This window comes from Bacillus rossius, chromosome 2 (genome assembly GCF_032445375.1).
Source record: "Bacillus rossius redtenbacheri isolate Brsri chromosome 2, Brsri_v3, whole genome shotgun sequence".
NCBI lineage: Eukaryota > Metazoa > Arthropoda > Insecta > Phasmatodea > Bacillidae > Bacillus > Bacillus rossius.
The window spans coordinates 85,855,733-85,873,361 of NC_086331.1; the positions used below are offsets into that span (position 1 = coordinate 85,855,733).

The window sequence follows — 17,629 nt, forward strand, 5'->3', positions numbered from 1 at the left end:
AATTAAGGCGTTTCTGTGTGCCCCAGTAGTGTCATATAACTTAATGTTGCGTGAGGATATGAGTTGTGAAATGAGATGCATAGTGATGAGCCTGTGAAGAGTTGTAATGCGAGTATACATGTACATGCCTGTTACCAATCGTAGTGCCTGGTTCTGTGCTACCTGTAGATTCTGTATTGTTCGACGGGATGCGTAACCCCACACCTCAATAGTATACAACATCGCGGGCAGGACAACTGCTTTGTATATACGTAGCTTGGTCCTGTCTGGCAGCATTCGCCCATTCAACAGCGCGTAGAGTGCCCCTACTTTCTTTTGGCATTCAGCCACTCTACTGATTGCGTGATGCTGCCAGGTAAGGTCGGAATCAAGATTTAAGCCTAGATATCTTGCTGTTGCGGCAAAAGGAATGGGCGTTTCGAAAAGTTCTAGAGGCAGTGGGGGCACCGGCCTGCGAAGATTGAAAATGATGGCTGCCGACTTGTTGGCGTTGCCCTGAATCCTCCAGCGCTCCAGCCACCACTCGAAGGTCTGCAGGTACCCTTGTAGTCGCTCCCTTGTAGTCGCTGCTCGATGTCTGCGCCTGTGGCCCACAGCGCAGTGTCGTCCTCGAAGAGCTGCACGCAAACGTCCGGCGCTGTGGGGATGTCGGCTACATACAGACCGGTGATGTCTTCGAACAGAAAGGTAAGATGAATGACCTCGCTTACAAGAATGTCTCTACCTGCTAGCGCTTACGTTTGGCAACATGGCAGCCCGCCCTCCTTCTCGGGACCTTGGAGATTATCTTACCCTGGAATGCCCAAGCCTAGTAGAAAGAGAGGTACCATGCGGGACAGAGCCGGAGATACAAGTGACCCCCTGCTACCTGAACAGTACCACTAGCGCAGACACATGGAATTCTCCCACAGCGGAGTGAAACCCACGCCGTTAATGAGAGGAAATTGTAACGGGCCGTTTTTGTTTAACGTCCCGTCACGATTTGGGTAGTCCTTCCTGTCCGACCGCAAGTCAACGAATCTGTGCAAATCAGGTGTGCCCAATGAACACAACAATTTATAAACTATTTTTTATAATAACCAATGTTAATAAGATCAGGGGCACAACAACAGGGGGGGGGGGGGGGCAAGGGTATTTTGCCCCCCCTCTGAAACCTTGAAGTGGGGGCAAACGGGGGCAAAGAAAGTGCTGTGTAATCAATTTTTAGATAATAAAACTGCTTAAATAGCACCATTTTCCACCTTGAAATACAAATTTTCCCGGGGGAGGACCCCCGGACCCCCTGCTTCAATAGAGGGGATCGATGATTCTTTATAAAAAGGTATATTGCCCCCCCCTTTTGGAAACTTAGTTGTTGCGCCCCTGAATAAGATACAGCAATATGTCAATAAACAGCTTGAATGTCCACTCAAGGATAAAAAAAAATGGAAGTCCTGTGGAGTTTGTCTATAACCTAACGGTCACAATCTGAGACTGAGACTGACTATCGTCCAAGCTTCCTTGAATCGAGTTGTGGTCACCGCGGCAGTCCTCCAGCTCTTCGATGGTGTTGGCCTCGTTGACGTAACCTCTCGAACCCTCAACGCTCGCGTTCGCATCCAGGGCTGCTCCCACGAATGTAGTCCCTTCCTTCTCGACCAGGAGCTTGGTGCTTTCTGGCTCCGGGTGCACGCGTGTGTAGAACACCTCCCGCCAGCGGTGTCGCGCTTTCTGCGGCAGACACCTGCAAGAAGTGGCACACTTGATCATTCCTCTAGGAGGAGCCACGGGTGGTCCCTGACTGCTCGACCAGGAGCTTCTTGGTGCTTGTCATCTCCCTGGTACACACACTTGTAGACACCTCTCGCCAACAGTGTCGCGCCTTCTGCGGCAGACACCTGCAAGAAGTGGCACACTTGATCATTCCTCTAGGAGGAGCCACGGGTGGATCCTAACTGCTCGACCAGGAGCTTCTTGGTGCTTGTCATCTCCCTGGTACACACACTTGTAGACACCTCTCGCCAACGGTGTCGCGCCTTCTGCGGCAGACACCTGCAAGAAGTAGCACACTTGATCATTCCTCTAGGAGGAGACACGGGTGGATCCAAACTGCTCGACCAGGAGCTTCTTGGTGCTTGTCATCTCCCTGGTACACACACTTGTAGACACCTCTCGCCAACAGTGTCGCGCCTTCTGCGGCAGACACCTGCAAGAAGTAGCACACTTGATCATTCCTCTAGGAGGAGCCACGGGTGGATCCTAACTGCTCGACCAGGAGCTTCTTGGTGCTTTTCATCTCCCTGGTACACACACTTGTAGAACACCTCTCGCCAGCGGTGTCACGCTTTCTGCGGCAGACACCTGCAAGAAGTGGCACACTTGATCATTCCTCTAGGAGGAGCCACGGGTGGATCCTAACTGCTCGACCAGGAGCTTCTTGGTGCTTGTCATCTCCCTGGTACACACACTTGTAGAACACCTCTCGCCAGCGGTGTCACGCTTTCTGCGGCAGACACCTGCAAGAAGTGGCACACTTGATCATTCCTCTAGGAGGAGCCACGGGTGGATCCTAACTGCTCGACCAGGAGCTTCTTGGTGCTTGTCATCTCCCTGGTACACACACTTGTAGACACCTCTCGCCAACGGTGTCGCGCCTTCTGCGGCAGACACCTGCAAGAAGTAGCACACTTGATCATTCCTCTAGGAGGAGCCACGGGTGGATCCTAACTGCTCGACCAGGAGCTTCTTGGTGCTTGTCATCTCCCTGGTACACACACTTGTAGACACCTCTCGCCAACGGTGTCGCGCCTTCTGCGGCAGACACCTGCAAGAAGTAGCACACTTGATCATTCCTCTAGGAGGAGCCACGGGTGGATCCTAACTGCTCGACTAGGAGCTTCTTGGTGCTTGTCATCTCCCTGGTACACACACTTGTAGACACCTCTCGCCAACGGTGTCGCGCCTTCTGCGGCAGACACCTGCAAGAAGTAGCACACTTGATCATTCCTCTAGGAGGAGCCACGGGTGGATCCTAACTGCTCGACCAGGAGCTTCTTGGTGCTTGTCATCTCCCTGGTACACACACTTGTAGACACCTCTCGCCAACGGTGTCGCGCCTTCTGCGGCAGACACCTGCAAGAAGTAGCACACTTGATCATTCCTCTAGGAGGAGCCACGGGTGGATCCTAACTGCTCGACCAGGAGCTTCTTGGTGCTTGTCATCTCCCTGGTACACACACTTGTAGAACACCTCTCGCCAGCATTGTCGCTCTTTTTGCGGCAAGCACCTGCAAGCAGTGGCGCACATAGTCATTTCTTTAGGAGGAGCCGGGGTTAGTCCCTATTCTATGTTTTCTAATTGTTATACTGCTTGGGGAAATAATGGTCTGCTAAAGGGAAAAATACTGCCTATGATAATTTATTAATTAAAAGTTGGAACACGCTTTTGTAAATAAATAATGTTTTTGTCCTTGTTTTGGCTGGACTCAGGGATAAATGCACAGGAATAGGTTGCAGATAATTCAAATGACACAACTATTAAATTAAAAGATGCCAAATCAATTAATTTAATTGAAAGAGGTAAAACTTATGAATAATTTAATATATCAGTTACTAATTTACTATTACAAATCTACTAAAAAAAGTATGGACTTTGATTCCGTACTACAATCTCTTTCGTGCCTTCAGAAATCTGAGTTATTTCTAGTTGTATAGATTAGCCAGACCCAACGTTCGGTTCTGGGTATGGTGCCTAGTGCCGGTCCGCGAGCTTGGATAGTGACATCATGGCGGCCATTTTGGTGTCTTATTCTCACATAATTCCTTAAAAATGACTCAAAATTCCTCATAATTCCAAAAAAAAAATCTATTTCTATAAGAAAATTCTGCTTTATAGGAAACATTCCCATTTCTTAACTCAAAAAATCCAGAGCAGCCAATTTACCTCAGAGTAGGGCAATTTTCCTCAGACAGGTAAAACTTTTATAAGAGTGGGCCATTTTCTTCAGAGTGGGGCATTTTCCCCCAAATTCCCCAGCAGAGTTCATGCATGACCTTGACGGTAAACATGAAATTCTTTAATTTTTGACCAAAATATTCTAAGAAATATTAAAAAATACTTTAAATGTTTACTTAATCCATTTCAATCTTCGCTTTGATTGTCGGTGAGCGTTATCATGTAATTTATGCATGAACATTTTAAAAATATAATTAGTTACACTGTAAATAAAATGTTTATAGAAATCATGCTTTAGTCACACCCGCTATCTTATATTCTAGAACCTTGCCACAATTTTGCTTTCTTGAAATTTCGTAATTATTAAGCTAGAATTTCCGCAAGAATTTTTAAAATCTATAATAAATTATTAAAATAAGAATTAAAAAAATTATTATAAAAACTTACAAATCATGGAGTCCTCAGTTCGAACCTGGTGAGGAAAAAAATAACGATCGAAAATTCCTCCATGGAATTTACTGACAAAATGAACCCCTCCACCACTAATACCAAGGTAGATATTATGTCAACTAGCATGACGTCATGGCAGTTGACGTGGCTACCATCTTGAAAATCTGTATTTATTATGGTAGAAATCCTGAAAAATTCCCAAATTCATCAAAAATAATTTATTAATATATTTTGATTGGCTCGATCGACGCCTGTCCATGGTTTAATACTTCTCTCGATGCAAATTGTTTATGTTAGGTAAAAAACAAATATGGTGAAATATCCTTATCTACTAGCGCCAGTTTGCCGATGATGAAATATTGAACTCCATTTTGGAAATTTGTAATTATAAATTAAATGTTGGGGAAAAAATCCAAAAACCATAAAATAATCCGATTATAAGTGATTAATTTAATCAATTATGTCCATGGTTTGATACGAGGTTGTATAGAGTTAATTATATTGATTAATTATATATTAAACAGTCTAAGGTCCGGGATATAATAACTAAACAACATCAATATCGCATGAAAGAACAGGAGTTAGCACACACAAAGTGCCAATCACTAATGAAGGTGGTGTGTTCGATACCTACCAAAAGCATAGCAGCAACATAATAGTTTTTAATTGCGTGCTTTTTTCCTAAATATAAATATACAAGCTTGTTTACCACAAAGTTTTTAAATATATACACGAGGTAGAACGAACGAGACTCGTCTGCCACTGCTGGCAAGAAGATTTTGACCCCACCCGTGGGGAGAGATTTGCAAGCTTCTAGAAACGTCAGGAGGCCAGATAGATGTTCGTTCAAAACACGTAACGCACCACTCCTCAATCATCACGCTAACAAGTAAAAACGTCTTTAAATTATTATCTGGTACATGAATAGTATTTGTTGGAATTGCTGCAAAGTACAAAATAAGGAACGAGAGTAGAAAACTACTCTACGAATGTAACAATTGCGCCTGAAAAATTCTGTAGTGAATGTGATCTAACAAAGAAATTAATCAGGACATATGCTACAAAAACATCGCACGAAAAATAAGAAACAACAAATCTTCATACAGGCCATGCGAATCTGAAACACAAGACCTTCTTTTTTCGATACTCGGTGAACATTTTAAATGATAATATGCGTTGTCAGGCGTATATATCAGACGTCTCAAAACCAAGATGTATAATTTTAGTCAATATTCGACCGAAATTATAAACATGTCATGTCCAATGTCAGGTGTTAAAGCAAAGCGAATCCAAACCACGAGAAAAATCATGTTCTCACTACAGACTTGTCGCACATTCGACAAAAAGAAAGGATATAATATCATCAGGGGGATAAGATCTCAACAAAGGAATGCGATATCATCAAAGGGATACAATTACATCTGAAGAATCTAATCTCTTAAGAAGGATACAAAATCATCAGACGGATATGATCTCATCAGAGGGATACGATTTCATCAGAGAGATAAGATATCATAGAGGGATACGATATAATCAGAGGTATGCGATCTCATCAGATGGATACAATCTCATTAAAGGGATACGATACCATCAGAGTTATACAATATCATCTGAGGCATATGTTCTCATCAGAAGGATACAATATCATCAGAGAGATACGATATCATTAGAGGTATGCGACCTCATGAAAGGGATACGATTTCACCAGAGGCATACGATTTCACCAGAGGGATACGATCGTAGGAGTAGGATACGATCCAATCAGTAGCAAACGATACAACAGGCTTGACTATGCGCATATAACGATAAGGGCATATTATATCATGAACATTAAACTCGGATACAATACTGTCAGATTGATACGATCGCCAATAGACGGTAGGCTCCAGCAGCTCTAAATTTCTTTGACTTCAACTGTTCCAACAATATTTGGCTACAAGACTATAAGACTACATGTTTACGAGGCTAAATGGTTAAAAAGGCACCAACTGCGCCAAGTGATCCAACCGCTCCAATTCTTCTAAGTGGTACATATGCTTCAATAGCTCCATTGCTCTAACTTCTCCAAGTGAACCGTCCATTTCAATTGCTAGAAGTGCTCTAATCGCTTCAAGTGCTTCAACTACTCCAAGTGATCCAACCGCTCCAATTCCTCTAAGTTCTCTAACTTCTCCAAACTCCATTGCTCCAACTTCTCCATGTGATCCTTTACGCTCCAATTGCTACAATTGCTCCAACGTTTCAAGTAGTATGTGAATGGGGCTACTGGCCCAGGCGCCAGGCGCTGGTATTGGTATCGGTGTCCGCCATCTTGGATTGTGACATCACAGCGGCCATCTGGATGATCGTAACTGGACACAATGTAATGGTACACAGTGTAATGGGACACAGCATAACAGGACATCGCGGAACGGTACACCGCGTAACGTGACACTGTGTAACTGGACGCCGCGTAATGGGACAACTCATAACTGGACAAGTATATCAAGGCGGCCATCTTGGATTACCCTTGACCTTGACCTTTGTACTTTACCCAGGCAGACATTTTGGATCCGCCATATTGGATCCGACATCTTTAAATCGAGCGCCTCACTCATTATGATGAAATTTTCGTCTCTGTAGCCATATTGATTTTTTCTGTTCCACTGGAGGCCACCATCTTGGATACCGTCGACTTTGTTTCTGGTGTTTGTTCCTAGAGAGCGCCAGCGTCGCTCTGTCACATCACATAAGGTCGATGTTCCATTACCTTCCATTGCTATTATTATCCTTATCGACATATTAAATTTAATTTTTTATGCAAAATACATTGGAAGCGCTGTGATTCGAACCATCACAGCTCTGATCTTTAGATTAGAAAACATACGCCTTTATCCGCACGGCCATCGAGACATTTACCAGACTAAGAATTAAATAAGGTAAATATTAAAATAATATGCATATTCGGACTTGTATTTTTTTAAATTTTAAGTAATAATAGCACTACCTGTTCGAGACAGAACCCCCATATTGTATTAAGACGTAACTGTTGCACATCGTTAAGGTCGCCATCTTGAAAATCTGTAAATTTTATGTTAGATAAACTAGAAAAATTTTAAAAATCATCAAAAAAATTATTTAATCGAATTAAATAATATAAAACTTAAAAACCACGGTTACACTTTATGTTACGACCATCTACAAGGCTCCAATTGCCGCATCTGTCTTCGTCGGAATTTCCTCTTTTGCTCCAACTGCACCACCAGCATTATGTTATAAGATTACATGGCTACTTGCTTACGTAGCTTCAAGTCTACGAGGCTCCAATGCATCATGACTACGTGACTACGAGCCATGAGGTTACGAGACTATGCGATGGCGAGTCTTCAAGGTTACGTGATCGCGCTACGTAGCTTCCAGAACGCATGGTTACGAGACTGCATGACTAATTGGCCGCGTGGCTATGAAACTTCATGACTCTAACTGACTACAATGTGTCACGAGAAGGGTTTCCCCCCTTTTAATTTGTTAACCCAGCGCTCTTAGCATACGCCTTATCGCCCTGGGGCCCCCACGGGCGTGGATGCGGATACGCCGCATACGCAACCAGGAAGAGCGTTAGAGCTTTTGGCTATGCAAAGGGTTTGAGGCTACCCATCTCAGTTTATGCACCACCTCCGGCCCCCTACTCCACTCAGCTAACCAGCAAGTTGGATGCTCCCTTAGCCCTCAGGAGTTATCACTTCTGGCGCCTACCCCGGTCTCCCGCCTCACACTGGGACTCCTCAATCACCCAGCGAACCCGCGGTCCGGTGGAGGCCTACCCAACCTCTGCCAGCTGTCTAGGCTGGTTACCGGAGCTGTCCTCGTCGCTCACAACTTCGGTACTTCAATGGGCTAGGGAACCCTGATACCTGCCCCTAAAGCACTCGGGGCACCACTCCCAAGTACGAGTCCTACCTCACCAAGAATCCTGGGCCATAAGAAAACCTCAGCGGGGAACCATTCAAACATGATGGATTCTTCCCGTACTACGACCAACTTTTGGTCTCGTCGGCAGACTGTTCGCCGGTAGTTTGACCAGACCACCGCGCTTCAGAGTGCAGCCACGAGGTGTCCTCGTCGCCTCGGGAAACCCTCCGACCCGCCGTACCTCGGCCCGGCGGGTTTACAGCCGATTAAGGCCCGGATGCGACCACACTCGTCAGGCGACGACCGCCGTCAACCCCAGCTGGAAAATGGCAATCACAGTGCCTGGGCAGGAAGCACCTGGGGGTTGCCTCAGTACCTCCACCGACTACAAGGCTAAAGGGGAAACCTCGCCGTGCAGTTTACAGCCCGTTTTTAGGCCCGGTCGCCCGACACCGTAACCACCATACCCAGTCGAACTCCTTTACCATGGAGCCTGATCCATTCACTATGGGGCCCTTTGGGACCGATGCACCGAGGCTCAGCCGTCGAACCCCCCGGAAAGGTTTCTATCGCATCTGCTGTTGCCCGCAGATTCAGCCCTTTCACCATTTCCGGTCTCATACATGCAATTGAGGATGCACTGTGGCAAAGTTTGACCCGGCAGCGCCCTCTTTAGTTAGAGAGGTGCTATGACCAGTGGTTGGGGAAACCCTCCTAACATAGTCACCACGATCCTCCCCCAACAGCGGTGCCAACGTGGAGGCAGAGGGTTGCCACTTGGTGTGGAGAGGCTATATAATCGCATCACACACCCTTTCCGTGGACTTGATGGCTCATGTCTCGGATACTAGAACCGGCAACAGTTCCGACACCTCAAACGACAATCACCTTCCTATCAGCCGTGGATACCTTAGAGCAGGCAGAGGAGACCTCGGGGTTGCCTGAATCTCCTCACCGACTACAAGGCTAAAGGGGAAACCTCGCCGTGCAGTTTACAGCCCGTTTTTAGGCCCGGGTACCTGCTCTCCAGCCCACAGCCAGAGAGGCCAAGTCCACTCCCGCCTCTAACTGACTACAATAGCAACATTCAGTGGTGAGAGTTAATTTATCTCATGCAAAGGTACTTGTTGCAAGTAGTTCCGCTTTTCATCATCAGATGTCGCCACGTGTTGCTTGCAGGTAAATAATATTTATTTCTTTGCTGCATGACTAATTGGCCGCGTGGATATGAAACTTAATGTCTCTAACTGACTACAATAGCACCGTTCAGTGGACTACGTGACTACGAATCTTCAAGTTTACGAGACTGCGAACTACAGAGCTACGAAGCCTTTATAAAACGAGTTTACGTGACTGCGAGGATACAGGACCACAAGTCTGAATGAGTACTTTACTACGAAGCTACTCGACTACAAGGCTCCAATTGCCACATCTGTCTTCATCGAAATTTTCTCTTTTGCTCCAACTGCACCAGCAGCATTATGTTATAAGATTACAAGGCTACTTGCTTATGTAGCTTCAAGTCTGGTTACAGATGAGAAATTGATCTCCGCATGAAGGACTTTTTACATAATGAGTTATGTCATTTTATCCTGTGATGCATTTAAATTGTTAATTTCTGGTACTAATTCAGAACTGACAACATTTTAATAAGGATGATTTCAAAAAAAATTACTCAGTCCTAAAATATCTGATAAGACGGATGAGAAACACTATCACGAAGGACGAACTTCCTTCTCCTTGATGTCTAGCGAATCCTTCCTTCTTTTGCGATCGTTAGTGAGCATCCCGCATCCCACATAAAATAAATAATATTTACCTGCAAGCAAAATGTGTCGACATCTGTTGTTGACGAGCAGAACTACTTGCATCAATTTGCTTTGCATTGGATAACTTAATTCTCGCTTATGAAATATTTAAAACAATATATTTAAGAAATGGTTCCAATTGGGAAACTGTCAGTTTGTATCTAACATTAGTCCCAGAAGATACCATGGATCATGGTTTGTTATGTGAAGCTGAATCGGAAGGTAGCCGCTGTAGATACTGTGGCAAGGATTTTGTCATGAGAAGGAATGCTAGACGTCATGAGAAGAATGATTGTGCTAAAAACCCACTACGCAAAATGTTAAGCTGTAATCGGTGTAGCAGGTTGTTAACACGAATTGACAGCTTAAAAAGACATGGTAGAACGTGTAAAGCCAAGCCTACTTACGTCATAGAGGACAACGATTGATCCACTACACTAAAGAAGAGTGATCTGCATTACGACAATAATTTTCCTTGTCCTGAGCGAGATGGTATTAGCTCACCCGATCGTGACGAATAACATAAATTGAAGGATGCTGATGGCTTCGGGAAGACTGAAACTAATGGAAGTATCAACACCGTGAAAAGTGAGAATACATTCAAGCCTATATTCAGTAGATCCTCCATACTTTGTAAAAATGATGGACTCCTAAAAAGGAAGCATGAAGACGATGAAGACACTTCGACATCAACGATATCGAGTTCTTATGGAAATCTGGGTGAAGACGATGCCTTCTACAGTGATTGCTACAGTGACTATGAAGCTGGCGACGTGATCGAAGACTGTGCTGAAGCACCTAAAGCAGGCAAGATCGAAGACAGTGATGGTGTACTGAGACCAAAACGATGGAAACGACGTGTTATAATAAATAAATCTGATCAAGCTTGTGATGATCACTGGCTCGATGATAAATGTTACCCTGAGGTTGGTGTTAAAACGGAAGACACCATAGATCATAATATTTATTATAAACGTGCAAGGAAGATGGTGGCAGAAGAGATTGATTACACATCAAGGAATGATCCAAACATATTGGTTGACTGGCTAAGACTGTTGGTGGCATCTGTTCGTAGAGGAAACTACTCGCATATCGAGGAAGTATCGTCCATACTTAAAGAACTGCGTAAAGCTGGCTACATACAATAATCATTTGTTTAACTGTCATGTGTGTACTATTGAAAAATAAATGAATTATTTATATTTAAAAAGTATGTTTTATTTCTTGTATTCTGATTACCAACTAAGCCTGTGTTTCCGCTACTGTATGTGTGATCATTCCGTTTCCTGTGTGTTCGTTCCGTTTAATGTGTGTACTGTGTACGTTCCGTTTCCTGCGTGTACGTTCCGTTTCCTGTGTGTACGTTCCGTTTCCTGTGTGTACTGTGTGTACATTCCGTTTTTTCCTGTGTGTACTATTTCTTCATTTCGTTTCCTGTGTGTACTGTGTGATCATTAAATTTATTGCGTGTAAATTGCATGTATTGCGCGTACTATGCGTACATTGCGTGTTGGAGCCAAAAGTCGATTGGAAGCAAAAGACTGATGGAGACAAAAGACTGTTGGAGCCAATGAATATTGGAGCCAATGAATATTGGAGCCAATGAATATTGTAGCCAATGACAAATGTCCTGCCTTTTCGTTGATGGTGCTGCCTTTTCGTTGACGGTGCTGCCTTTTCGTTGACGGTGCTTCCAAATGTGCTGCCTTTTCGTTGTCGGTGCTTCCAAATGTGCTGCCTTTTCATTGACGGTGCTTCCAAAATGTGCTTCTTTTTGTTGACGGTGCTTCCAAATGTGCTGCCTTTCCGTTGACGGTGCTTCCTTTTTGATGATTGCGCGTACTACAATATGTTGTGACTGAATATTTACTAGTTCAAAACCTCTTGGTGTTACTAGAATATTTTTCAAAGTCACTTGGCTCTTTAGTATGTATAAAGATTTCACGATGGACTAATTGAATATAATAAGCTAACGGCGAAGAAGGTATTGCGGTCCTGAAATGACTAACTAGCCTAGACGTCTGATATTGTTTATGTGCCGGTCTCATGGTCTGAAGACAATTGGCCTGTATGTATGACTTTGTACATGAACGGCTTATAGGTTATTCATATTAACGAAAAATTAGACTTTTATGTTAGGCTAATCGGCACTGTATTTAATTCGTTGGTCTGGTATATTGTCTTGAGTTGTTTTTCGTAGAGTGAATGAGTAATAAATTCCGCGAAAGGTAATGGAAAACAGAATCTAAAATTTATTTAATATTTAGTTACACCTGTCACTGGTTAAAAATCGAACCAAGGGCAGCAATCCATCGGTTCAATTTGTAAATTAAAAGTTGATTTTTTCGGAGATTTTTTGAATTTTTCCCGCATTTCTAGCTAAATAATTACATGATTTCAAGATGGCGCCCAATTTTCCAGATGACGGGCACCTCAGTAATATTAAATGATTACTTCACTGTAGCAGGTTAGAATAAAACTAGCATGATGATAAGACGAGTACACACAAGATGGTGTCCTCCAGCAGACGAAAACAAGATGGAGGCAATGACCACTAGCATGTGGTAGCTCCTGGTAGCATGTACTGATCATAAAATGTCGGATCCATGATGGACGTCAAGGTCAAAGTCAAATATCAAGGTAAAGGTCAAATTTCAAGGTCAAGTTTCAAAGGTCAAAGTCAAATTTCAAGGTCAAGGTCAAAGTGCAAGGTCAAGGTCAATGTTCAAGGTAAAGGTCAAAGACAAAGTTCAATGCCAACAGACGAGGTTAAAGGTATGGTGTACAGAAAATTATACTAGCATGTCGCCAGCACACTCCAGCAGACGAAAACAAGATGATATTCTCCAGTGGACGAAGACAAGATGGCAGACATGACGTCATACTAGCTGACGATATATGTATACCTTGATTTTGTTGGTAGGTCAGTCTGTAGGTGGCTTCTGTGGAGGAAGGATCTGATGTTTTTTTTATTTTTTTTTGCCTTCACCAGTTTCTAACCAAGGACGGGAATCGATATAATCAGAATTCATATAAGTTAATTTTTTGATGAATTTTCAACTATTTTTCATTAAAATCGGATAATAAATAAAGATTTTCAAAATGGCGGCCATAACGAAACATGCAACATTAATAGGAACCAATATGACGGTCGTAACATAAAGTGTAACGATGGCATCGTACTCAACCAAGATGGCGGGAGTAACGAAACATGCAACATTAATAGGATCCAATATGACGGTCGTAACTTTAAGTGTAACAGTGGTTTTTAAGTTTTTTATTATTTAATTCGATTTAAAAAAATTTTTGATGATTTTTAAAAATTTTCCAGTTCATCTAACATAAAAATTACAGATTTTCAAGATGGCGACCGTAACGATAATGCAACAGTTACATCTTAATACAAGATGGTGGTTCTGTCTCGAACAGGTAGTGCTATTATTACTTAAAATTAAAAAAAAAATACAAGTCTGAATATGCATGTTATTTTTATATATACCTTATTTAATTCTTAGTCTGGTAAATGTCTCGATGGCCGTGCGGATGAAGGCGTATGTTTTCCAACCTAAAGTTCAGAGCTGTGATGGTTCAAATCACAGCGCTTCCAATGTATTTTGCATAAAAAAATTAAATTTAATATGTCGATAAGGACAATAATCACTATGGAAGTTAATGGAACATCGACCTTATGTGATGTGACAGAGCGACGCTGGCGCTCTCTAGGAACAAACACCAGAAACGAAGTCGACGGTATCCAAGTTGACGGCCTCCAGCAGAACAGAAAAAATCAAGAGCAACGCTGGCGCTATCTAGGAACAAACAACAGAAAAAAGACAATGGTATCCAAGATGGCGGCCTCCAGTGGAACAGAAAAAATCAAGAGCGAAGCTGTCGCTCTCTAGGAACAAACAGCAGAAATAAAGTCGACAGTATCCAAAATGGTGGCCTCCAGTGGAACAGAAAAAAATCAATATGGCTGCAGAGACGAAATTTTCATCATAATGAGTGGGGCTCTCGATTTAAATATGTCGGATCCAGTATGGCAGACCCAGTATGGCGGATCCAAAATATCTGCCTGGGTCAAGTACAAAGGTCAAGGTCATGGGTAATCCAAGATGGCGGCCGTGATCTACTTGTCCTGTTACGCGGTGTCCCGTTACACTGTGTCCCGTTACACTATATCCCGTTACGCTCATCCAAGGTGGCCGCCATGACCTCACAATCCAAGATGGCGGACACCGATACCAAAACCAGCGCCTGGCGCCATGACCAGTAGCCCTATTCACATACTACTGTTTCAAGTGTTTCATGTGGTCTAACTGCTCCAATGCTTCAATTTATCTAATCACTCCAAGTGCTTCAACTGCTTCAAGTGCTCCCACTGCTCCAACCACTGAAAGTACTACAAGTGCTCCCAGTGCTCCAATTGCGCCAAGTACTCCAACTGCTCCATTTGCACCAAGTGCTCCAATTGCTTCAACTTCTCCAATTGTTCTAAGTGCTCCAACTGCACCAAGTGCTCCAACTGGTCCAAGTGCTTCAATATTTCCAAATGTTCCAATTGTTCCAAGTGCTGCAACTGCTCCAATTTCTCTAAGTGCTCGAACTGCTCAAACTGCTCCAGTTACTACAAGTCCCCCAATTGCTCTAGTTTCTCTAAGTGCTCCAACTGCTCCAATTGTTACAACTGTCTTTTGCTCAACTGCTCCAACGACTTTTGGCTACATGACTACAAGACTACAGGGCTAAGAGGCTAAGAGACTATAGGGCTAAGAGACTATAGGGCTACGAGGCTAAGAGACTATAGGGCTACCAGGCTACGATTCTACACGGCTACAAGTCTACAAGGCTCCAACTAGCTACAATACCTATATTTACAGCGTTAATTAATTTATCTTATGCAAAAAAAACTTGCTGCTGGTAGTTGCGATTCTTGTTAACAGTTGTCACCAAGTGTTGTGTTGAAGTAAAGTAATATTTTTTTTATGTGGAATGCGGGATGCTCACTCACGATCGCAAGAGGAATGCTTAGCTAGATCTAAGTAGAAGGGAATCATCTTGCGTGTAGAGTTCTCAGCTTTAGTTAGTATAGAAATCGTCTGATAATAATGATTTTTTTTGACTGAATTCCAACCGATAAAAATATTGAAAGTGCAGATTTGGTAACATAAAATCGTCAGTTAAACGCAAATCTGAATACAATAGCATGTATCGGACAAAAAAAAATCACCCAGTGATTGTTTTCTCAGAAAACAACCGGCAGCACATGGAAAGCACCAGCAGTATTCTTTACAGAAATAACCATGAGCATACGGATAACACCAACAGCAGTCTTTCAGTTGTAATCGGGAGCACAAGGAGAAAACCATCAGATGGTTTAAAATATCTAGGTGAGTAAATTTTACATGAAAAAATATATATGATGTGCCTTGAATAATAATATTTTTACGGACGTGAGCAAGGCCGCGACATGTGCAGGTGCAGAGCTGGCTGGCGAGCGCCGCAATATGAGATGCGCCGCGCGCGCCTGGAAAATATCAAGGATTGTCGCTTTTCCCCCTCCTTCCCATGACTCCCCGCGCGACGCCCTGCCTTTGACATGTAACTGACACCTGACAGACGTGTTTCGAGAGATTTCTGCCGTCGGGTCGGCGCAGAATGACGCGACTGGCCCCAGCCGCACTCGCGAATCCGAGAAGGCGCCTGGGCTATATATATATATATATATATATATATATATACATACATATATATGCCTGGGACGCCGGCCTCGAGGGAGCTGGGAGTGTTCCCGCGGCGGAGTTTCCGGGGCGATAGTGCCGCGGGTGTGGCAGAGTGGCTAAGTACTTGGACGAAGGTTCCAGGGCAGAGAGTAAGTGAGTGAGTGAAGTCGGGAGTTTTCCCGCGGTGGAGTTTCCGGGCGATAGAGAGGCAAAGTCCCTGGACGAAGGTTCCAGGGCGAAGAGTTCAGTTCCGGGCTATAGTGTCGCGGACGCGGCGGAGTTCCGAGCGAAGTTCCGAGCGAGGCATCGGGTGGATCCTCGGTGGAGGCAAGTGCGTCGGCGGCGGCAGAGTGCGGTGACGGAGTCCCGCAGCGGAGATCCAGAGGGGTGCTGCGGCGAGAGTTGTGCCAGAGGTGCGGCCCAGCGAGGTGTGTGGTGTGTGAAAACGAGTGACTGGGGAAGCAACATTATTTTTTAAGTGCAATTGATTATTTCCAATTTTAGAAGATTAGTAGTAAGTGACATAAGTAGTGGCCATCAATAAAACTGTGTAGCGTAATAAAATCTTTAATTGGGCTATCCTTTCGAACCTGCGGTAAATCGTAACAATATAATTAACATATATATGTTACAAATATGTGTATGCATAAAATGTATATAGCTATGCTAGGTATATTATTATATTAAGTATGCAAACATACATTAAAATGTATTCAAAAACTTGATTTTTAAGACTTCCGTTTGTTTAGCTCTGTGTGCTCCTGATTACGCCTGAAAAGACTTGTGTTGATGTTCTCCGTGTGCTCCTGGGTATTTCTGGTAAGAATACTGCTGGTGATCTCTGTGTGCTACAGATTATTAGTGAGAAAACACTCGCTGGCTATATTTATTCTGAGACATGCTATTGTATTCAGAGTTTCGTTTAATTGACGAAATTATGGTACCAAATAAGAACTTACAGTGTATTTTATCAGGTGGAATACAATCGAAAAAAATTTCACTATCAGATGATTTATACACAGACTAAAGCTGAGAAACCCTACCATGCAAAATGATTGCCCTTCCTCTTGAGGTCTAGTGAAGCCCTCCTCTTGCGATCGTGAGTGAGCATCCCGCATCCCAATAAAAATGAATGTTTACTTTAACACAACACGTGGCGACAACTACTAGCAAGAATCGGAACTACTTGCAGTAGGTTCTTTTGCATGGGATAAATAATTCTCGCTGATAATTGGAGCTATGTGAGACAGTTGGAGCCCTTAATACTTGTAGCCTCGTAGGTTTGTAGCCGCGTGACCATGCAGCCCTGTTGTCTCATAGTAAAATGTCATTGGATCAGTTTGAGCTAAAGACAGCTTGAGCGATTGGAGCAGTTGGATCAATTGGAGCAATTGGAGCACTTAGAGAAATTTGAGACTTTCAAAACTGGGAGCGATTGGAGCATTTCTAGCGTTTAAAACATTTGGAGCGATTGGAGTAATTGGAGCAGTTGAAGCACTTGGAACAGTTGGAGAAATTAAAGCAATTGGAGCACTTGGTGCAATTGAAGGAGTTGGAGAATTTGGATCAGTTTGAGTAATTAGAGCATTTGGAGCACATGGAGTAGTTGGAGCAGTTGGAGCACTTCGAGCAATTGGAGAAGCTGAAGTGATTGTAGCAGCTGGAGCACTTGGAGGAGTTGGAGCGGTTGGATCACTTGGAGCATTTGGTGCATTGTAACCATTTAGCTTCGTAAACATGAAGCCTTGAATTTATTTAATTATTTATTAGTCGAATTATATAATATGATTTAGTTACGGCGTGCCGCCTATTTTTACCACTTA

At 43.5% G+C, this 17,629-nt stretch overlaps 1 protein-coding gene across 5 annotated transcripts in view; it reads right to left on the bottom strand.

The window, feature by feature from the left end:
* Nucleotides 1–1,055: 1,055 nt before the first annotated feature.
* LOC134529426 (epidermal retinol dehydrogenase 2-like) overlaps nt 1,056–17,629 on the bottom strand; it is a 79,801-nt gene continuing 63,227 nt past the window's right edge. For 3 of the 5 annotated variants that reach the window (XM_063363491.1, XM_063363494.1, XM_063363492.1), the window contains one exon: nt 1,056–1,723. In XM_063363491.1, the coding sequence (XP_063219561.1) occupies nt 1,447–1,723 (277 nt within the window). In that variant the 3' untranslated portion in view covers nt 1,056–1,446. Of the gene's footprint in view, nt 1,724–2,458; nt 2,496–2,972; nt 3,112–17,629 lie in introns of those variants that run through there. The other 2 variants (XM_063363495.1, XM_063363493.1) reach the window with 2 other exon arrangements.